Below are 23,481 nucleotides of genomic sequence, written 5' to 3' on the forward strand. Positions count from 1 at the left end.
AGCTTAGAAGAGGGAGGGCGGTGACCCCCATATGAAAGAGGCAGATCCTCCTCGTTTGAATTAAACGCCTAATAGGAGACTAACCTGGGCATTGCTCAAACTTTTTTAATCCTAAAGATACTAGTTTGGATACGTGAATGGTCTATACTGCTATGTCTTACATAATGGTCCATACTCCTCTTATATATTTCAACTTGCATATTTTCCAGATCGTCTTAACAATTTTATTTTCTCCCACGTGGACAGAACGACAAAAAAAAAATGAAAGATCGAGAGTACTATTTAAAAAAAAAACTGTATTCCACTTACAGAACTGATATGTCTGTAATACCGGTTAATTCTGGTACCGAACGCAGTTGGTTGTTTTGCAAACTCCTGAGAAAAGAAAATGAAATCAAACGAAATCAGTATTATTGCTGACTAACAATTATTAGTAGAAACTCAGCTGTGTTCTATTGGAAATCCGCGAATCTGATTGTTTCTCCCACTGTTTTCTATTCGCCGATAGAAAACAGTCGCGCGCGCGCGTAGCTCTTTAAGCGGTAAATTTTCTTGGTTTTTGTCTTCAAAGTGCACAATATGGTAGGTTTTGGCCTGCAATCCTTAAGAGTTTCTACTAAAACAATTAGACTACTCGCCCTCGTTTTCTATGAGCGATAGTCAACTCGGCTGCGCCTCGTTGACTATTTGCTCATAGAAAACTAGGGCTCGTAGTCTAATTGTTAAATAGTTGTTGCTTCTAATAATGATTGCAGGATATTTCTGAAAATATGCATATACACATATATAACAGATGATGAAAGACCCTCCCCAAACCTACGTCGGGCTAACTGAAAATTATTTTAAGACCAGATACTCAAGCTAAGTAAACACATCTGGCATTTGAAAGACAATAAGTCGAAGTTCAAAGTCACTTGGAGAATTTTAAAGCAGGCGGCCCCATATAACCCTGCTTCTAAACGATGTAATCTATGCCTCTGGGAGAATTACTTTATTATTTGTAAACCCGAGTGAGGCTCTCTGAACAAGCGAAATGAACTGATAACTTCATGTAGACACGCGAACAAATTCCTCCTGAAGAATGCTAAATTTTGAAGTTTCTCTTGTCACGCAATAGTTTTCACTTTCTATTGTATTGTTATTGTTTTGTAAAGCGTTCACTTTTTCTTGCTATCGTATTTCCAACGGTCGCATGTGCTTTTCAAATCAGTGTAAAGGTGTAAATTCGCATTTGGCAATTTTATCTGACGAGTGCTGCACGGTTGTGTAGTACGAAACTAAATAGTAATAAAATGCCAAGTAAAATCTGCAGTTGGTCTGTTCATCATCTGTTATAATCACGCTCTGGTTTACTCGGGTGTTGTATTGAGCACTCTGAAGGCAGTTCTGCAATTCAACTGGTGGATACCACATTCAACGACACTGAGGTGAATAATTGTTTTAGTATATACCACACAAGTTGAACAACTAGCGGACTAAAACATCACTTTCGGTAAACAAAGCGACGCGCGAAGGCAGTTTGTTTTTCTTTAGCTGCTCGGAGGTGAATAGTACTTTGCTAATCACCTCCGAGTTAACTTATGAGCGCGCGAAAAGTACTATTCACTTGTGTGGTATACACTAATCTTACGCGTCGTTAGTACTCACAGCTTTTCAAGGCTTTTAAAGGAGCGGAATGTTCCATTAGCTATTGACGATAAATTGTTCCACCGAAGGTCTCTGTAGAAATCAATTTTGAACATGTTAACCACGAAAGCACTAGGGAACTGCTAAGACAAATTTGCTTAAATTATCCGGTTTTGAATATATTTTTTTTTATTTACTATACATATATACATTTGCTATTTCTTTATTTGGTATTTTACACACACGCACAAAAGCGATACGTCTAATTAGCTGAAACAATCTTCGTCAAGAGTAGAAGTACCCAACTAATCAAAAGAGGCTGGCAGGAAAGCAGCGAACGGCAAATTTTGTTCTATAGGGTAGTTTTATATTCATTTTTGAAACCACGGCTACACGTTTTGTTCCTTTACAGCACTTTGCCTTTAGAAACCTTTACAGAAAGGCCAGCCACCAGAAGCAGGCTAAACAAAACCCAAAGAAAACGACAAGGACTGTCCACAAGTTGCCCGAAATTTCCCAAAAAGTTGTGACAATTTAACAAAAAGTCGCTTGGAAGTTGCTCCAAAAAAACCAAAAGTTTTTCTTAATTGAATAAAAAATGGCCCAAAGTTGCTCCAAAAAATCTGAAACAAATTCAGACCTTCATCGGAAATCTTTGGAATACTTGGTTAATATTCGGAAAAGATCGAAAAAAGTTCGAAAACGTTTGTCAGTCCAGGATCGTTATCAAATTTGATAACCACGGTTACGTCACAACATGGCGGGCATTTCAGAAATCGGGGAATTTCGTATTCACTTCGCTTGATTCGTTATTTGTTCGGCTTTACTCAGGTTATCTACCCATAGTTCTACTCGATAAGGGCAAGAAAGGAAAGAGCCTCATGATCACGTGTTTCCAGGATGGCGGTCGAAGACCAGCGTAAACGATGTGATATGTTACTTGTAAAGTGAAACAACACTTGAAATTTTGCATCCAAATCAGGTATGTTTTCTACTTTGTCATTAGATGTTAGGTACTTGTAGATTTTTTCAATAGTCACAAAAAATATGTCGTTTATCTTTAAGCCATTTTCTTGCGATTCAACTTGTGTTTATTGTTGTGCACGATCTATTAAAAAAAGTGCACGGGGGTATTTTGCTTAGCGATGTGCTGTTAGTAATGGCGGCCATTTTTAATGGATGTGTTCCTGGGCATTGAGATGGCGCATGCTGATGCCCACTGGACTGCGGGAAAATCGATCGCATTGAAGGGTATGTTGTTTGTATTTTAGAATCCAATAACCAATTTAGGGATCGACGACTCGCGGGCGAGAAACATTTCCCAGAAATGCCGGCTAAACCCATTTATTAAATAATGAATATTGAATCATCATGAGGCTGATCATGAGGCTCTTTCACTTGAATAACCAGAAATGCCGGCTAAACCCATTTATTAAATAATGAATATTGTTTATAGTAGATTCTTAATTTTTTAGTACATTAGAGAGGGCCACAAATTTATTAGTTGTAAAACTATTACGTGTAACCCTCTATAAATAAAGTTTGTTGATGATGATGATTGATTGATTGATTGATTGATTGATTGATTGATTGATTGATTGATTGAAGTTGAGTGTTAGATTTATCGAGTGAACTCAGGTACGAAAGTGCATCGAATTGTAGTTTATATTAAACGAATCGGTCATTGAACGAATTTTTCCCTATCACCGAATATACAACAATAAACTGATCTTTCACCTAAACAATATCTTCCGGAAATACCAAGTCTACCAAGACCAAGTTTCGACAACAACTGGCACACATCATGACATAAAGTTCTGAGCGTTAACGTATACACTTTGGTATATTAACACGAATTAAAAGTAAATTTACCCGCTGTATTTTTGTTGTTGCCAGAAATATAAAAGGCGAGCCCACAACAAAGCGAACACCGGTGCATCAGAAATGTTCAGCACGGTGGAAAGGGGGCATTCATTCTTTGGGTGCGGAAAATCCAGTGCAAAGAATACTGCGCGGACGAGGTTCAAAGGAAGATTTAATTGACCATCGCAAAATTAAAATGGGAAGCGAGGGGTCGGATATGGCTTTTGAGGTAAGCTGCATGTATTTATTTTCATTTCATAGTGAGAGATGTCTTCGTTTTTGATCCTTAATACGCTTCGCACATGCAAATTAAACATAATTTTAGCTTTCCGCTTAGGCCATCGCTTCCTGTGCAATCTATAACGTCAGTACAGTCGTCAGTGTCATTTGGAAAACCAAAATGTATTTACTGTTGTTGTGTCTTTTATATTTTATAAAGATAATTTGTTGAACTACCAGCACCGCCTTCTCCCAGGGAAACGAAGACCGAATGAAGAAAGAAGCTTGTCATATTAATGTTAATAAAGAACGCTTTTCCGGTTAACACCGTTGTCTTCCATCACTTTGTCATTCTACTCGGAACTGTATACGTTGATTTTATTTGAGGTCGATTTGGTATTTGGAATACGCATATAACTTTTGGACAATAATTTATTAAATACGTTTCTGTTTCCATTTCTGCGACCTACTATGATGCAAGCATGAAATTCATTCGAAGAAATTGCTTTTGTAATGTTGTTCAGTGCTCTTTCCTTGCGCCCCATCACCCGCACCATATTGAACTTAAACTGTGGCTAGGCAAAAATGTCACGTGCACGAAAGTTTGAGCAGCGATTGGTTAATGGTTTGTTTTTGTCAAGGTTATCAAATTTGCTAACCATCCGTTTGTTGCTCGAAAGGAAAACAAAGTTGCTCGAACGTTCCTGATCATCTTTGAAACAGCGATAAATACAATGAGGGCACAATGTTAAAGACTTTACATTTTACCTTCATTTTACCTTATTACTTAAGAAAAGGCTTTAGCGAAACGATTCTTCGCATATACTTACGCAAATTTTTGGTTTTCGAGAACTCTCTGTTAACAAGAATCTGCAAGCAGTTTACAACCGTGCGGTTAGTGTTTGATCACCTCTTTCAGTTCTTTAGCTAGAAAGGCACGGCGCCGCACAGTAAAAAATCTTTAGAAAAGCAGTCACTTGAGAAACACACAAGTTGTGTTTGCGTCAGTCACGGAGTGTGCGTGACATGAATTTCCTTCAACCCGCCTGGCCGGATAAATGCCTGCTTACGCATGCAAATATTTATATTGTTCCGAATGTTCAATAAAATAAACCCAAACCAGTTCATGAATGGCATTAAAAGAAGTCCATTTCACACCAAAATAAAGAGTAGTCTTTCCGACAACCTTTCTCGAATTAGCTGTAAATAGAGCATACTTGCTTAATTGACTGCGCAGGTAATTTCCCTTGCGCGATGACGTGTATCCCGTGCCTTGACACATTCTTGCTGAGCTTGTAATATACGTTTCGATTCCCAGAATAAACTCAAAACAAAAATTGGAATATCCAGAAAGCAAGTCATTGGCCCGATTTATACTAGAGACGGATGATCCGTCTGGACGAACTTGCATTTTAATTAGGCGAGCATTTTTCAGTTCGTGCGATAATTCGTCTGTGTATAAATACGGGCAAACAGACGGATTATCGGTCCAGACCAACTATCTTCATAATTCGTCTTGGCAGACGAATTATGAAGATAGCTCGTCTGGACCGATAATCCGTCTGTTTGCCCGTATTTATACACAGACGAATTATCGCACGAACTAAAGAATGCTCGCCTAATTAAAATGCAAGTTCGTCCAGACGGATCATCCGTCTCTAGTATAAATCGGGCCATTGTTTTGCAATATTCAACACATTCCGGGTAAATTGAACGAGTTGTACTCGCTCCGAGCCAAACGCCTGAATAACACAGAAATAACTATTTCACACAGAGCGCAGAGTGTTCGTAAATATTTTTAAAATAGGTATCGCGTGGAATGGGTGTGACATAGTGGTAGTTTTTGAATAGCTTGGACATGTACAAGCGGTCATCAAATCTTGCGTGACCGTGATAAAGGAGCGTGGGTCTGGAACGATTTACCGACCAAAAAAAAAAACGACAAAAAAAAAAAAAAACCACAAAAAATGCCCGCCAGATAATGAACCGGCTTCGCACGGTTAAAAAGAGTATCTCCTGTCTTTTTCACGCTGCTTCTAGCAGAATCATTGAAATTTCTCAGTAGATCCATTTTTAAGCCTTTCCTCCGTTATTCATTACTAGCTTACAGATTTTACTGAATATTTATATTCTTTAGTCCTACTAGTGGGGTCTGGATAGCTTTTGGGACTTACTGTTGGATAATTAAGGGCCATTGAGCAATGCAAATTTTAACACATCGATTTTAGAATGTATATTTAACATTTTACAGCGCTTTAGAATATTTATAGTTTTAGCGCTATATAAATGTATAAATTATTATTATTATTATTTGCCGATCAATATATTCTTGGTTTTCATGTTACGTCATAAAATTCTGAAATCGAAATTCACTAGGCCTGCTAAATTTTCGTTGTCATTAGGCGAAAGATAAACTAGAAATATATATTTTTGCAAATTTCCAGATCGATAGTGTCATTCGTTTTTAAAACAGCGCATTTTGAATATTTGAGTTCTCCGTCGTATGTGACATCAAGCTGAGTGCCGTGACAAAGCTGTTTTGTTTGAAAAAGGCCTTTCCTTTCCATTTTGAGCAGATTGAACATTTCAGATATAATAAGTGGTGTTTATGTGAAAGTGTACTAGCTCTTAAGCCAAGGATAGCCGCTGTTGTAAACAGAATTGAGTTCCAGATGGTTTCTCTGACATCACGGCGGCCATATTTGTGTCCCTCGGAAGGACACAGTTATGGAATCTCCATACTAAGCTTTATAAATTTGCGTGAAAAGGTTCGGAAAATAACTCGCGAACGGTACACCGCACAGACCCGAAACTTGGAGACATTGTTTATCTATTTATCATCTATAACATCTGAAATTCATAGCTTCTGTAGTTGAATGGTTTCGAATTTATTTTTTGATTGCGTGACAGTGAAAACCAGCAATTTGATCACTAAGTGTAAGGACTGGCACACAATTCTACAAGATATGTAAATAAACAGATCGACGGCGATTGTCTTGGTAGTCATACAATCTGAAACGTCAACCTGGGTACAAGTCATTCTCGTACCCAGCGCCTCGCGCTCACGTTCGATAGTCGTAAGCAAAATGACAGGCGTCCACTTCGACAATGTGGATTCCAATGCTAATAATTTTTTTGCTTTAATTAGAAATATGCTAAAAGTAAAGTGAATTTTTAGAAAGTAACTTAGTGGCAATGGTTCAAAGGAATGAGCACCTTTTGTGCATTTTGGGGAAGGTTTTAACAAACTCTTTTACGTTTGATTTTATCAATAATAATAATAATAATAATAATAATAATAATAATAATAATAATAATAATAATAATAATAATAATAATAACGAATTTTTAAACAGGATGGCCCTTCAGTACATGAGTACTGTTATCAAAGGGGTCCTGTCTCCGGAAGCAGCTCGTCCAATTTAAAGGAGTGCTGTCTGAACCTAATCCTGTTTTCACAGGTGTTCCCCAAGAAAGTATTCTAGGTCCGCTATTGTTCTTGATTCACTTTAATGACGTCCATCAGCCGCTTCGTTACTCCAAAATTATCACCTACGCAGACGACACAGTTATTTTCACCTCCTCGAAAGACTTTGATGCTATACAACACAATCTCGGTGAAGACATCAAAAGTCTCGCTGACTGGTTTAGAGACAATGAACTTATCATCAATCTTAAAAAAGGAAAAACTGAAGTTATGTTGTTTGGAACAGCGAAAAGATTAAATTGTTTTGATGGCAAAGAATTAAACTTGACGGTAAACGGATGCCGCATAAACACGACAACAACCTACAAATACCTCGGCGTTCATTTAGATCCCACACTAAATCTTGACACGCACTTTTTCAAAACGAATCCGTTCTAACATTGATGTCTTTAGCGCTGAACGCATCTACAGGACAATGATCATGCCCATTTTCACTTACTGTGGTCAAAGTACGCTTGGTTGGTCAGAAACACGCAAGCGCAAAATCACAGACCTGGAACAACTAAGTCACAGGACCATTCTGCCAAATACTACATGTTTTACTTGTGAACTCCGCCTACCCACAGTCGAGAACACTCTAACGGCTTATTTAACACCTCGCACGCTACTCTTATGGAATGTCGGAATGAAGTCAACTGGGAAAGCGCCAGGATGATAGCTTATGAAAAAGGATTACTACAAAGGAAGGTTTACCGGGGAATCAAGTCGTTCTGGGAGTAGTATGAGGATAGGGATACTGCGTGTCCGCTATGCGTAAGGGCGAAAGGCGCGTGCATGGCGTCACAAACACCCCTGTGGGATGACGTAATTTCCCTTTTCAGAGGATGACATCATCGGGTAGAGGGGCGTATGTGCCAGGGCGTAAGGACGTTGATGACGTAATTTTCCATTGTGGGATAACTCTTTACATAGAATGAAATTATAATTTAAAAATAGATCAGATGATGTAATAGAATAGTTTTAGAGCGAAACATCATGCATTTTTATTTTTATGTATATATATTAGTTTACTTTCTCATGTTATGAAGATCCCTTACATCATAAATTTCGCAAACTATTTCTATCTAATAAATTTTTTGACAATAAACCAGATAGGGGTAGGCTATCATTGCACGATGTTACGCTCTAAAAAAAATTCTATTACAACATCTTATCTATTGTTAAATTGTGATGTAATTCTAGGTAAAGAATTATCCCACATTGGAAAATGACGTCATCAACGTTCTTTCGCTCTTGCACATACGCTCCTCTGCCCGATGATGTCATCCTCCGGAAAGGGAAATTACGTCATCCCCCAGGGGTGTCGTTACGTCATACACGCCCCTTACGCCCTTCCCTATCCTTATACGATTTATGCTAGCAACATCGTGGGTTACTGAAGAGTACTAAACAATTTTGACCGCGTTAAGAAATGGAAAACTATCTTAAATAGCTTTTTTGATCGTGAGGACCATACAATTTTCCATACAATGACGATGCATTGCATTTATGTAATGTTTCTGATATGTCTTTTAGGTGAAGTTGACCCAGTTGACCCGCGCTTTTTGCCATATCATAAACCAACGTTGGCATTCTTAATAAAATAAACAAGGTATTTCGCAGCCATTTAAGCCAGGCACTTTTGCTAAAAAGCATGTGATAAAAATATTCAACAGTTTTTTTCCCAAATCTGTTATAACCTTCGGTTAACATTTAAACTAGGCCCCGGCCGTAATCGCATGACCCGTCTGTCATGCATCATTGACAAAAAGTACCATGTCGGGATACCGACAACGGTTTATATTAAACTGTCTAAATGAGGAACATACACTGCTAAATTATAGATCTACTCACAGATTTTTTAGTTTATTGGCAGGTCCATGCAAGCTCCCTGGAAGCAGCATTGACAGAAAATTGCCTGCGAGGACTCTGTGATGTGAAAATAAGTAAATAAATAAACGAATGAATAAATGAAGGAATGAATGAATGAATGAATGAATGAATGAATGAATGAATGAATGAATGAATGAATGAATGAATGAATGAATGAATGAATGAATGAATGAATGAATGAATGAATGAATGAATGAATGAATGAATGAATGAATGAATGAATGAATGAATGAACAAGAAGAAGAAGAAGACGTCTATTTATATTTTACAGACACTGTATGGTGTCCATGGCTAAAATTACAGGGCCATTATTATAGTTTGACGACTCGACATGCAGTTTCATGTCATTATTATTATAGCCTCTATTACCATAACTGACTCATATCTTCCAAGAGCTTGCTTTGCAAAAGAGTGAAATTTGCAAGTAAGCTGGGTCAGAGTCAACAGAACCGGTTGTTGAGTTTGCTATATTTCGTTTTATTATTGAACAAATTGGCTCGATGCCCATGTATGGTCAGGAGGTCCTTGTTATCCGTCATCTGTACAAGATTTGTCCAACGTCTTCCAAAGCGATGCTCAGCCAAAGTTCATCTTGCTGCAAAAATGTGTTTCGCTGACCATTTGTTGAATAAGAAAACAATAATACGTTTCAAGCATGTGTAATACCATCTGATTTTAGCCATCTAGGCCTATGTCCTAGTCCGCTAAGTTTCAGGCGTTCCGCGTCATTTCGCAGGATAATTGTTAAATATTATACACAAATACTTCGCTCGAGTAATATTTGTATCAATCTCAAATGCCACTTGCAATTCATGCTGTTGCCTATACGAATACTAGACATTTATTTCCTAGCGATAACGTTCACTCCAAAATGGCCACATTTTTTCTTTAAGCCAATAAAAAATTTATACAAGATATGTTATTCACCAAAGTTTCAGCTTCCAACGCAAAAACCCTACGAAAATCCTTCTCTTAGGCCCCGTTTACACGGGTCCGGACAAATTTTTGCACGGACAAAAACTTGCACGGTTCCACCTTGCGTTTACACGGGACCGGCGGAACAGGACGAATTTTTGAACGGCTAAGGCCCCGTTTACACGGGTCCGGACAAATTTTTGCACGGAAGAATTTTGTACCTGGACCGCCTGTTTACACGGATACGTGCAAATTTTGTTACAGATTGCAGTAGTGTTTACCGTGCAAATTTTAGACCAGTCGCGGCATTTGAATGGCTTTTTTACGTCTCTGTTGTGATTGGTTATCGCTAATGTTTTAAGCCAATCATGTTGCAGCTAATGCAGCACGCGGCAAATCAAACATGGCGGCAGGAGCGGCAGACAAGAACTTTACGTGGTCTAATGAAGAAATTAATTTGTTGCTTAATGTAGTTATAGACTACATTAAGCAACAAGAAAAGCAGGGGAAGGAGTTGATTGGGAAACGGTCAGGAGCAAGTACGAAGACGTAACCAAAATGTTTTTGGAAAAGTACCCTCATAACGACAAGGAGAAATTCCCCCGACGTACCGATGCGTCAGGAAGCTTCAACAAAGACGGAATCCAAAACAAACTAAAACGGATCAAGTTAAACTTCAAATTTTTAAATTTTTAAAACAACTGGACAAATTTTTGAACGGCTAAAGCCCCGTTTACACGGGTCCGGACAAATTTTTGCACGGACAAAAACTTGCACGGTTCCACCTTGCGTTTACACGGGACCGGCGGAACTGGACGAATTTTTGAACGGCTAAGTGTGCAAGTTTGGGACCTGAAAAAAGCAGGTCAAATTTTTGACCGGCACGGTTCCATATTTCGTACGGACTCGTGTAAACACCCGAACCGTGCAACTTTTTGCACAGATAGCGCGGTTAAGGCCTGGAATCTAGTTATATTTTGCCTGGTTGCTTAGCAAAAATGAAACATTTTGTTGCATTATGCCCCTATTTTGTTACATTTTGTTTTAAAAATTTAAAAATTTGAGGCAAAAGAAACCCAGAAAGCAGTTCACAGATATGAGAAGACGAGCGGCGGTACGTCGGGGGAATTTCTCCTTGTCGTTATGAGGGTACTTTTCCAAAAACATTTTGGTTACGTCTTCGTACTTGCTCCTGACCGTTTCCCAATCAACTCCTTCCCCTGCTTTTCTTGTTGCTTAATGTAGTCTATAACTACATTAAGCAACAAATTAATTTCTTCATCAGACCACGTAAAGTTCTTGTCTGCCGCTCCTGCCGCCGTGTTTGATTTGCCGCGTGCTGCATTAGCTGCAACATGATTGGCTTAAAGCATTAGCGATAACCAATCACAACAGAGACGTAAAAAAGCCATTCAAATGCCGCGAATGGTCTAAAATTTGCACGGTTCCGTGTAAACACCACTGCAATCTGTAACAAAATTTGCACGGATCCATGTAAACAGGCGGTCCAGGTACAAAATTCGTCCGTGCAAAAATTTGTCCGGACCCGTGTAAACGGGGCCTTAAGTAGCCCAAAACACGAGAACGGAACGCCGCCGTCTTAAAGATGGTAATGTATGCGTGACGTCAAAGAGCTCAGCCTGAAGTTTGACGGGGAAATTTTAATACTCGAAACTCCTTGTTTCTTTGTAGTGGCTTTTGTTTGTAAAATACCTGTTTGTGCAGCTCCTTTTTGCTCAAACAGAGCTCCAAGAGATACAAAAGAGGTATTTCTTTTCACCGTCTTCCAATATTTAAAAGAAAAAATGCTCCAAAATGGCTTATAAGAATGGACATGAAAGAAATTTAAAAAAATAAAAAATAAAACTCCGACCAAAGCGGACACAAACATTTGTGTGTTCCGAACATCACCATTTTCATCATCATCATCATCATCATCATCATCATCATCATCATCATCATCATCATCATCATCATCACCATCATCATCATCATCATCATCACTTTGTTTACCCTCGGATTTGAAGAGTAGCTTATACAGCTAATATCTCCGAGCATTTCACAGTACACAGGACAATGGGCAAAGGCCAGACCACAACACCGGGAACTCCATGCCCTACTCTTTACGATAAGTGTATGGGTTCTTTTACGTCCCTGCTGACCATGACACTGAAGATGCAGGAGACGGGGCCTACGAGTTATCGTCCTTATCCGAGAAGACTAGAAAATCATACCATTTGCAGATGTCATTGCAAAGGCAGCATATTCTCCTCAGTTATTTTAAGACCCTGAGTGTTGGTCCGGTCTGGGACTCGAACTCGAGACCTCCCGCACGGTAGTCCGGCACTCTACCAACTGAGCTAACCGGTCGGCCGTTAACACTTAACGGATGACTGCTTTGAAGTAGATGACAGATACAGTCTTCTGGGTGGGAATACCCACAGAAAAAGAAAAAGCCAGACGCAATATCAACCATTTTTAAAAAATCTCCTTCTCTAACTCCCTTCAAGCGACTTACAAGCAAAAAAAGGGCGAAAGAATAAGGAAAGAACAAATTAACAACAACAACATCCATTTTTTGCCAGAAAAAATATAGAAATAATTACAGTATAAAAGAAAATTAAGTTAGATTGGCAAAAAAACACTACTCAGAATAGTAATAATCAACTGAATGGGCTGAGTATTTTTTTTCCTTACTTTAAATACATGCAATGACTGGGGTGTACAAGGAAATAAATATAGAAGGAAAAAGTCAGAAAAAATGTACCAACGTAATAAGTAAAGTTATAATTTTGCTTGGTCTAAAATGGAACAATTCAAACATTTCTAGCTCTGTCAGTCACCTACAAAATGTGACATAAAGCTCACTATGGGAGTTGTGATCTTAAGGTGGCTTAATGATTTATATATTCCCATCCTTGACATTCTATTACAGCTACACCGATAATGTGAAAGTTAAACTTTTAGTACAACTTTGGAAAGGTTTTACCAATGAACAAATTTAAGTCACCGTGATGTGCATTTGAGGCTAAAATCTTATATACGGTGAAAGTTTTTGTTTTTCATATATATTTGTCAAATGGACATAACAAACAATCTCACAATTCTGTAGGTGGGGCTTAGGGCCACCTTAAATTTATGAAAAAAATGACGGTGCTCCGAATCCTGCCTACAATTTTTTTAAAAAATTGGCACAAATGTTCCTTTTGTCAGTTAGATAAAAATATTTCAAAATCAAGAACTTCGACCGAGTAGTTTTTAAGTTATTAGCCTCAAAAGGTCCAAAATATGGTATCTTTGACCTCATATGACGTTGTCATGGCAATATGTTCATTTGCAAAACTTGAACAAGTTTGTACTAAAATATTTTCCTAAACACCGTTGGTATAGCTGCAATAGAACACCAACGACGGGCATATCTAATTCTGACTTAACTATTACGAGCCACCTTAAGTTTGATCAAGAAGAGTTTTTTGGCTGTCTTTACTAATTTCTAAGTCATTGATTAAAAAATCCTGCCTGAAATGAAAAAAAAGCCAAATAACATGAAAGTAACATTGCTTGTAATTGCGTCTGGTTTTCTCTTTCTTCTCAGGGTATTTCTGACCAGGAGACTGTATCTGTGATCTACCTAGAAGCACCCATCTGTAAAGTGTTCGCAACGCACAAATATTTGTGTCCGCGTTGGTAGGAATTTTTCTTTCCTATTCTTAAAAGCCATTCTTGAGCATTTTTTCTTTTAGATACTGGAAGGTGAAAAGAAGTAACCCTTTTTGTATGTCTTGGAGCTCTGTTTGAGCAAAATGGAGCTGCCGGACAAACAGGCATTTTGACAAAGAAAAGCCACCACAAAGAAACAAGGAGTTAATTTCCTCGCCAAATCTCAGACTGAGCACTTTGACGTCACATATACATTACCAGCTAGATGGCGGCGTTAAGTTCTCGAGTTTTGGGCTACTTTACAGAAGGATTTCGTAGGGTTTTAGCGCTCGTTGGAAGCTGAAATTGTGGTGAATAACATACCTTTTTGTAAACTTTTTATCGGCGTAAAGAAAAAATATGGCCATTTTGGAGTGAATTTCTTCTTTAAGCGCGAATATAAAATGCTGCACAATTTACTTCTACAGTACACTGATGATGAATAATAATAATAATAATAATAATAATAATAATAATAATAATAATAATAATAATAAAAATAATAGTAATAATAAAATAATTTTTCAAGAGGTGGCTCCCGTCACATGACACTCACAGGGTTTTTAAGTTCCTCATTGCCACGAAAGTTCCATTCTCGATGTATTTGATGTTACAGGATCTCATATATCTAAGTGGATCGACATATGTGAGAACAGATTAGCATCAGCTTGCAAAATAATTAAAACTTGGATAACGTAATATAAACATAGAGGAAATTGCACTGGGTGGGCGCCATTAAGTTTTGTTTGTATTCCAGTTGGAGACGCGTGATATTAATGTTTCTTTGATTACTCATTATCAACAGTTTCTTGTCAACCTTTTCTAAAAAAAAAAACAGTCACCCTTAATGCTTAAAATAATCAAATGAAGAAGATTGGTAGGAGTAAGGCGTTGATATTATAACTAAACGAATCGAATTTATCTTTTTAAAGAACCTGAGGGAGAAGAAAAGAAATGTAACTTACAAATTTGTCATGTGATCCAAACTAGCAAAAACATCGGCAGTAAGTGTCGGGCCAATGGGATTTCCATCGATCGCTCTAGAAGAAAACAAGAGAGTGAATAATGGTTTCTAAAGAAGTAGACGAGTACCGATCCAAAGCGACTCTATGACTGCAACTGCGACTCTGGCCATTTGGCGAGAACTTTAGGAAATTGTGATCTTAACAAATGCCATGCCTATTTTGCATCACCCTGTCGTGTATTTTGTCGTGCAAATCATCTATTGCAAATCAAACGCACAAATTTTCACTCTACGTCTATGTCTTGGGTGTTTTAAGTTTGCATGCACTATGTTTTTAGATTACAACACTTACAACTGGGTGAGCTTTCTCTTTCCTTTGACAATCACTTTAAGGTCGTCGAGTGAAAGTTTGTTCTGCACCATATCACTGAAATTAAAGAAAAAACTATTTTTTAGTTTTATTTTTTTAGTTTATGTAACAGTGTTATTACCACGCAAAATACAAAAAGGGCGCATGCTGCTGGAAAAGTCAACCATACAGTTTTTATAAACGCCATACTGAACTGGAGTTGGAAACTGCAATATTACTAACACTTACAAAACGATACACTTTTTAGGGGCCGATTACATGGCGAATTTCAGCCCGGTTTGCCGGCCTAAAATTTTGTTGCGATTAGGTGGCGAATTTCAGCCCGGTTTGCCGGTTAAAATTTTGTTGCGATTACATGGCGAATTTCAGCCCGGGTTGAGCACATTTAAAACTGAAAAATTTTTGTGGCCGCCATTTTCTTTCGTTGAAATCATCACTGCGCATCCGTAAGCTCACTTTTCAGCCCTGTCTCAAATTTGAATGGGATTATATGAGGTTTTTTCAGCCCGTTTGTCCTGGCTGAGATCTCCAGCCTGGTTTTGAAACCAGTCTGGAAATTTCAGCCCGGGAAGAAACCTTTTTCATGTAATCGCAAACATCTATTCAAGAAGAATTCTTCTGGAAGCTGAGCTGAAATCTCAGCCCGGATAACCGGGCTAAAATCTCAGCCCGGGCTAAAATTCGCCATATTATCGGCACCTTAGAATCGGCCCCTTACCCCAGCGGCTGACTACTGACGAATTAGTAAATGTGATTGGCTTCACAGGTATCTACTATTTAGCGAATAGATTATCAATCAACAATTTGGCCGCAGGCTTTAGGTTTCCTGTTTTCAAAGCAATAAGCCACACTTTCTAGTCTCTGCAAAGCGCCGAAAACGTGTGCGAGTGAGTCACGATTGGTTTTGGTTTTACTTCTGATTGGTCGAGAAAGTGGCGAGGGTTTTTAAACCAATCTTAAATGAAATCTGAGCGATGTTCTCACAACGTGCAAAGCAGTCATCGGGGCAGTAGTCAGCGGATACCTCTAAGGCACATGAGCAGATAAAGATTCTCTCAACAACAACAACATGGCGGCTAGTGGGAGAGTTCGGTTCCTTTTTTTAAGCAGTGCAATAAGTTTTCTCAGCTGTCTTTAAAGCAGGGGAAATTTCGCCGGACATTTTCTTCTGGTCGACACGAAGGAAATGGCAATAAAGACGTGGCAATCGAAATTTACCGGTGCGGGTTGGAGCTATTGTTCTGCTCTATTGTTTCGAGGTTCTTAGTTGACTTGGTCGTTTTTTTGTTTTTCGTCATTTGTGATACATTCATTTGCATTTTAGCGCTAAAAAGTAACGCAAACTCACGAAATTCGGCGTTTTTATAACTACGCAACGACGACGACATTTTAGGATTTAAACAATGCGTTTACATTTTTAGCGAATATATCACTGAATCGACTGTCGTGGTCGCGGGAAAAGATGGCCTGCTGCTGCTCCGTCGAAAAACCGCTGACTAGAACGTGAATTGATCGCGCATTGCAAGTTGTAAGAACATAGTTTTTCGTTCCAAGACCTCCTTTCTACCCTACTGCGAATTGCTTTCGACACTCAAGTGAAAATCTCTCTAAGCATACATTGTACATGCATGTGTACAAATGTAGTTCATGTTTGTATTCATAGTAAGCAACACAAAATCAGATGTGAGATGAAATTACAAGCCCCAAGAGTAAAAATCGTAATGAGGCAATAAACGACACTTTCTAAGGGTTACCGTGCAAATACACCCACGTGGGATGATGGAAGGACACGGGAAAAGCTTATAAATCACGAGCCGTCAGCCGAGTGAATTACAAGCTTTCCGAGTGTTATCCCAAAATTTTTACTGCGCCGGTAAACCCATAGACAATGTAATCTATTGCTTTTATGAAAACACATCGAGAAACGTTTGTTAAAGAAATAGAAATCGATTTTAAATTTTGTTATCGGGTTGCCCCTTCTCAACACGTTCTTTGGATGACGCGCTAAACCAATCATAGCGGCTGAGAGAAGGAAACCGGAGAAGTCTCCACACAAAACATCCATGGATCAACGCGATAAGCATTTTATGATTAAAAAGTACTTTGACGAAAAAATAAAGAAAATTGTGGCCGAATACAGTAATTGCGAAGGTAAAGGACTGCACGGAGGGCTTGCAAGTTGACAAACTTCACAGCTACAGATTGGTGAAGTTATTTTGAATAAAATCTAGCTCAGAAACTCTGCTTTTGAAATTTATTCCGAACTTATTCCAAAGACTCCCCATGTGGTTTTTGCGGTCGTGTCGCTATAGCGCCTCCAAATTATATTTTTGCTCTTACGAGCGTGTCTATAAGTGGTTTACAATTTTTGTATGATATGATTTGGGGGTTTTGTATTTTTATTTTTAGCAATGCTGCATGCATACCTACCTACCTACCTACCTACCTACCTACCTACCTACCTACCTACCTACCTACCTACCTACCTACCTACCTACCTACCTACCTACCTACCTACCTACCTACCTACCTACATGCATCCATACATACATACATGCATACATACATACATACATACATACATACATACATACATACATACATATATACATACATACATACATACATACATACATACATACATACATACATACATACATACATACATACATACATACATACATACATACATACATACATACATACATACATACATACATACATACATACATACATACATACATACATACATACATACATACATGCACTACGCTATTTGACGTAACCATGGGCAGCTACGACGGAGCAGAGACTTGCGAACTAGTCGGTTGTTATCTCCTCTCGCAGCTAAAGGAAATTCCCGGTCTAGAAATCGGCCTTTACAGGGACGATGGACTGGCAATTTTAGAACAAACGCCAAAAGAGATCGAGAGAGTGAAAAAAGAAATATGCAAGGTATTCGCCAAGAACAACCTAAAAATTACAATTGAGGCCAACAAGAAAGTGGTTAATTTCCTGGACGTAACCTTCGATCTGAACACCGGGAAATTCATACCATACATGAAGCCAGCGAATACCCCTCTTTATGTGCACCGGCAGTCTAATCATCCGCCCAACATCATTAAAAACATTCCTGAATCGGTAAACAGAAGACTTTCGGAAATCTCGTCCGATGAAGACGCCTTTACCGAAGCGGCAACACCTTACCAGGAAGCACTTAACAAGAGCGGATACAACTATACACTTGAGTTCAAGCCTACACCACAAAGACCACCTTCGCAAAAACGCAATCGTCCTAGAAATGTAATCTGGTTTAACCCACCGTTCAATAAGAATGTTAAAAGCAACATAGGACGCCAATTTATTCGTCTGATCGATAAGTGTTTTACGGTAGGGCATAAATTGAGAAAGATCTTCAACAGAAACACTCTGAAATTGAGCTACAGTTGCATGCCGAACATACAACAGATTATTGATAGGCACAACAAGGCCATTTTGAGAACAAACACATCACCGCCACAAGATCAAGCGGCAAGAACTGGGTGCAACTGTAGGAAAAAGGATGAGTGTCCCCTCAACGGAGAGTGTCTCTCTAAAGAAATTGTGTACCAAGCAGTCGTCACATCAAGTGATAAATCTGAATCGTACGTGGGGCTTACAGCAACAGAATTTAAAACGAGGTGGAGAAACCACCAGACGACATTCAAAAACGAACAAAGAAAAAATGACACAGAACTAAGCAAGTACGTCTGGGAACTAAAAAGCAAAAGAGAAAATTTTGTAATCAATTGGAAAATTCTGGCGAGAGCGAAATCTTACACGAACATTGTGAAGCGTTGCAACCTGTGCACAACAGAGAAGTTTATTATTATTACGAAGCCAAATTTAGCAACGCTAAATAAGCGTAATGAACTGGTGTCAACGTGCAGACACCGACGAAAGTTTATTTTGAAGCACAGCTTAAAATAGTGAAGTGTCTACACAGCGCGTGCAAGTTTGTTTAGAAAATTTTATTGCTCAGCACAAAGTAACAAAGCGCGCGCATTTATAACGATTATCTAACGGTTTTTTCTACGCTTCGAAGTCGCGTATAACAACATTGACGTGTAACGTAGTTAACGTAGCTCCAGATAATGGATATTAACTGATGAGTGGGCCAACTAATGTTAGCCTACGAAACAGAACTGTATTAACATCCATGACCTCAAGTTCTGAGTAGAGCAACAAGAAATTATACACAGCTCCTTCAATGTAGAGCACTATTCTGGATCAAACGGTGATCAGCACTTGTATTACATAATTACATACATACATACATACATACATACATACATACATACATACATACATACATACATACATACATACATACATACATACATACATACATACATACATACATACATACATACATACATACATACATACATACATACATACATACATACATACATACATACATACATACATACATACATACATACATACATACATACATACATACATAATCATGCATGCATGCATGCATGCATGCATGCATACATGCATACATGCATACTTTAAGTAAAAACAAAAAGAAAAGAAAAAAAGGCATCAAGAAAAGGAAGTTGCGAGGTTAACCCTATATAAAATTCCCTTAAAAACCTTGTTTAGCGACGCGTTCAAGCCGACACTTGAAAAGATGCCACTACCAAACCAAGGAGTGGCGTCAGGCACACATTCAAAACCCGGTGCTTCCGAACCCAGAGAAGACAGGATCTACTGGAAGATCTACTGGTCGTTGTTTTTATCACACTAGTCCGAAGGATTGTCAGACAAAAATGCCCGTGGGTATAACATTTTGGGATCCTGTGTACCTGACTACCCCTTGTACGTCCGAGGGTTAAGACTATTTTTTCCATGAAGTCGTTCATGATCAGCAACACTACAAAATATGTCATTTGCGTCGTTTGCTTTACAAGGTCATGGTTTTGCGTGCCTCCATGAGATTGAAAGGTCATGTCAAGCTTCTCTCTTAAGTCAATGAGGCCGTTCGTCATTTACCTGTTACGCATGACTGTGACCTTCAATAAGAACGCCTAAATTCCTCGGAGCTCTTTAATAGTTGCCGGGAAAAGGCGAAAGGTCTTTGGGATGTGCTCCAACACGTTTTTCATCACACAATGACTAGTTTTCGAAATATCAGGTTAAGCATTCAGGACTTACACAATCTCCACGTTGTCTGGAAGACGAAATCCTCCTTTGATGTTATCATTGGTGAGATTGCTTAAACAGAGCAGAGGAAAACAAATCGTTAATATAAAATGTTAGATAAAAAAGTAAAAATAAGGAATATAAAAAAGTATATTTTAAATTATAAGCATACCGGTAGTGTTTAATATTTTTCTCATATTTACAAGTAGCGTCTTTCATTATATTTTACTTGACGAATTTACCAATTTATTCAATTGCAATTGTAGATGCAAAATATTAGTCTCTTCTGCGCAATTACGTCTGAACAGAGCCACGGCAAAGGGTCTGCATTTTATATGGTAAGTCAATCCAGCGTTTAATATCTCGTCGTTGGTAGACACAGCACTTTCTATCGGAATATTACGAATATGACTTACTCTTTTATCGCTGTCTATTCGCTGATAGAACAAGTTCTAACTTTTCATAATAACGAATGAAAAAAGGAAGCGTTCGAGAACGAGTGAAACATCTGAATTTTATCTGTTCTTGCAGCTTTTGTGTCCGTAAAACAGATTCGTAAAACAGATTTGGCGTAAAACAGATTCCTCTTACTGTATGGTGTCCAACTTTGTAAGACCTACATCACGATGATTTCGCAGATGTTTGGTCTAAACTGTTCCGAAATTAGTGGTAGGCAACTTAGCCCATGAAAAACATTATCTTTGAAAATCTAAAGGAAGGTATGACCTTAGTTTGCGGATAGATTGCAATCCATTCCCATCCGAGCCATCCGCAGCAAAAGACGCTTTAACAGTTTCAGTGCTCTAATATAGCATTTTTTTAATAACAATATGGACCATTATGTTTAGGTTTCCTACGGCACAAATATAAATTTTGCGGTTCAAAAATCTGGTTAAATCTTTGACAAAGCCCCTTTGATCACATTCCTTTATTTCGTGTAAGTTACTTACATTAGTTTTAGTGCTGTTAGATTCCTGAAGCAATCTTCATCTATGAATCTTAGCAAAGGATTATCTGAAAGATCACTAAAGGAAAACGTTGATTCTCAGATTACTCTTTTATTACAAAGAGGGAGTGATCGGGAACTGAAAAAGCTAACTGATAGGAGACAGAAAACGTAACAATGGGGAAAATGTGGAAGAAACAAACAGAAATAAAAGTCAAATCCACGGTAATGAAGTAACGAATGCTGAGAAATCAATTTTAGGCAATAGGAATCCATAAGCTCCATGATAGCGAACGCAAATGTATCGACAAGTGAGTTATACAAGTTATAAAAGTAAAGCCATAACCCTGTTTTTATCGGATTTCAAATCAGATAAAAACAGGGTTATGGCTTTACTTTTATGGCTTTACATTTCAGAATCCTGAATTGGGAGTGGACTAATCTAAATTTCATGCCCAAATATTACCCAAATCCAATTTTCTATGCTATTTTGATCCAAATTCCAGTCCCCTACACCTTTTTGTGCTCTGTAAGTCCCAGTCCGAGAGACCCAAACCCAATTTCTAAGTGGAAAAACAGGCAAATGCCAGGTTTAATTTTACTCAGATCCAAATCTCAATTTGTTTCTGTATATCATTGACATAAACTGTAGTTTGACGCGATCCATGTGCCTACTTTACGTTTAGAAAATGTAAGGCAATTCACTTCACAATACAGGCCGACGCATTTTTTAATAAAATAATTATTATAACAAAAATTATCCTTACAGTTTGATTGTGTTAGAAGGAATTTTACCACAAGACACGTGCTGAATGCCTGCGCATTTAACAGTTATCCGCTTTCCAAACGAAGTAAAGGTACACTTCTCTGGACAAACATTTTCGTAGGACACTGTAAACCACAGTGTAAAAAGGAGCGACGTAAGCCTGATATTCATTCCTGAAGAACTCAATTATACCTGTTGAAGACAAGCGTAAAAAAATAGTTGAGGGCGAGAGCGGCGAAAGATGTTAGCCGGGACTCAACCTCGATTAAGGACTTTGAAACTAGAGACTTATCAATAGAATAAAACAAAGGAAGTTCCATAACAACAATGCCTTGACGTGCCTTTGATAAGTTGTGGTCTGCCCCCCGCTGTCCCTAAACAAATAACTTTATCTAAATAAACGGAAAAGAACTGTTTCTCATTAGGCGTCCGTATAAATTAGTTACAAGATATGGTCGGATAAGTATACGTAGGATAGGTATTATATCAGGCGGACTTTATATTTGAATCTAATTATTAATGGGAGCAAGTTAGAAATATACATCATCTTCTTTTGGGAGACCTAAAAGCCCTTCATACTGTGTAAAAACACGGTATGAGAAATTGATTAAAATTGATTAAAATTGCTTTGACTAGCAGCTCAAGAAAATTAAAACTTAGGTTATCCTATTGGTTTGATCACTGGGTTGGAAACCGCCAAACGTGCAATTTGTCTTTCTCAATCAACAGGTTCCTTTATAAGGTTGCGATAAGCTATGCACCGTTCGGATTGACGTAGTTCCAAGGAACCAAATTGCTTTTTGTTTCAAGCTTTGTAATTTCAAATAAGTGGAACATTTATTAGCTTGTTCGTTGTTAAGTCCAGTGATCCAAGCTCGCTTTTTGGAAACGCTGAAGCGTACCACTTATTTATAAATGGAAAACTAATACATCCATCCATATATATCTGCAATACATAATCTGCAATATGTAGGCTCAACATGATTACATACCTACAGGTCAGCAATGCTCACTAACAAAAAGACTTGTTCCGGTTAGCGATGAATTTCAATCGCATTGACTACAGTATCTTACTGTTAACTTCATAGTTATAAAAAGAATTTTTAAAGTCCGTAATCAAACAAATTAACATCTTTAATTAACAAGAGAAGTGTACTGGACCATTTCCAGTTATCTTTGTATAAATTATACCTGTCTTGCTGACTGACTTATTCGGGAAACAAGAATGGATTAACCACTGGAAGCGTATCATTTATGACTGTGTTACTCGAAGAACGATTTTTGTTACAAAACTGAAACGCGTTTCCTAAACTTCAAGACAAGACACCGAAAAAAATCCAAGACACCGTGATCGGCTTGCAGCAGAAAGTTCGCGACTCCGAGACGGCAACAAACGACACTAGCGAAACTTCGTGACACATCGCAAAGGCTTTTCGAGATTTCGAGATCAGGACACAAGTTTGAGCCCAGCAATATTTCTGGTACCAATTTCCACCCCTAATCTAGTCGATTGGCCCATTCCAACGTTTTTGACCACTCCAGTTGCGGTATATTTTCTAAG

The 23,481-nt window shown here is 38.2% G+C and overlaps 1 protein-coding gene across 3 annotated transcripts in view; it reads right to left on the bottom strand.

Annotated features, from left to right (window-relative positions):
* The window catches only part of LOC144633701 (uncharacterized), a 42,903-nt gene that overhangs the window by 18,820 nt on the left and 602 nt on the right, over positions 1 to 23,481 (bottom strand). For 2 of the 3 annotated variants that reach the window (XM_078492574.1, XM_078492564.1), the window contains exons 2-10: positions 21,922 to 22,112; positions 21,159 to 21,233; positions 20,221 to 20,280; positions 14,998 to 15,072; positions 14,647 to 14,721; positions 14,238 to 14,309; positions 9,029 to 9,103; positions 1,648 to 1,719; positions 310 to 375 (exon numbers count right to left, since the gene is read on the bottom strand). In XM_078492574.1, the coding sequence (XP_078348700.1) occupies positions 310 to 375; positions 1,648 to 1,719; positions 9,029 to 9,103; positions 14,238 to 14,309; positions 14,647 to 14,721; positions 14,998 to 15,072; positions 20,221 to 20,280; positions 21,159 to 21,233; positions 21,922 to 22,091 (740 nt within the window). In that variant the 5' untranslated portion in view covers positions 22,092 to 22,112. The remainder of the gene's footprint in view (positions 1 to 309; positions 376 to 1,647; positions 1,720 to 9,028; positions 9,104 to 14,237; positions 14,310 to 14,646; positions 14,722 to 14,997; positions 15,073 to 20,220; positions 20,281 to 21,158; positions 21,234 to 21,921; positions 22,113 to 23,481) is intronic. The other variant, XM_078492567.1, reaches the window with a different exon arrangement.

The sequence above is a fragment of the Oculina patagonica genome, chromosome 1 (genome assembly GCF_052425735.1).
Source record: "Oculina patagonica isolate OP01 chromosome 1, crgOcupat, whole genome shotgun sequence".
NCBI classification, from domain to species: Eukaryota; Metazoa; Cnidaria; class Anthozoa; order Scleractinia; family Oculinidae; genus Oculina; species Oculina patagonica.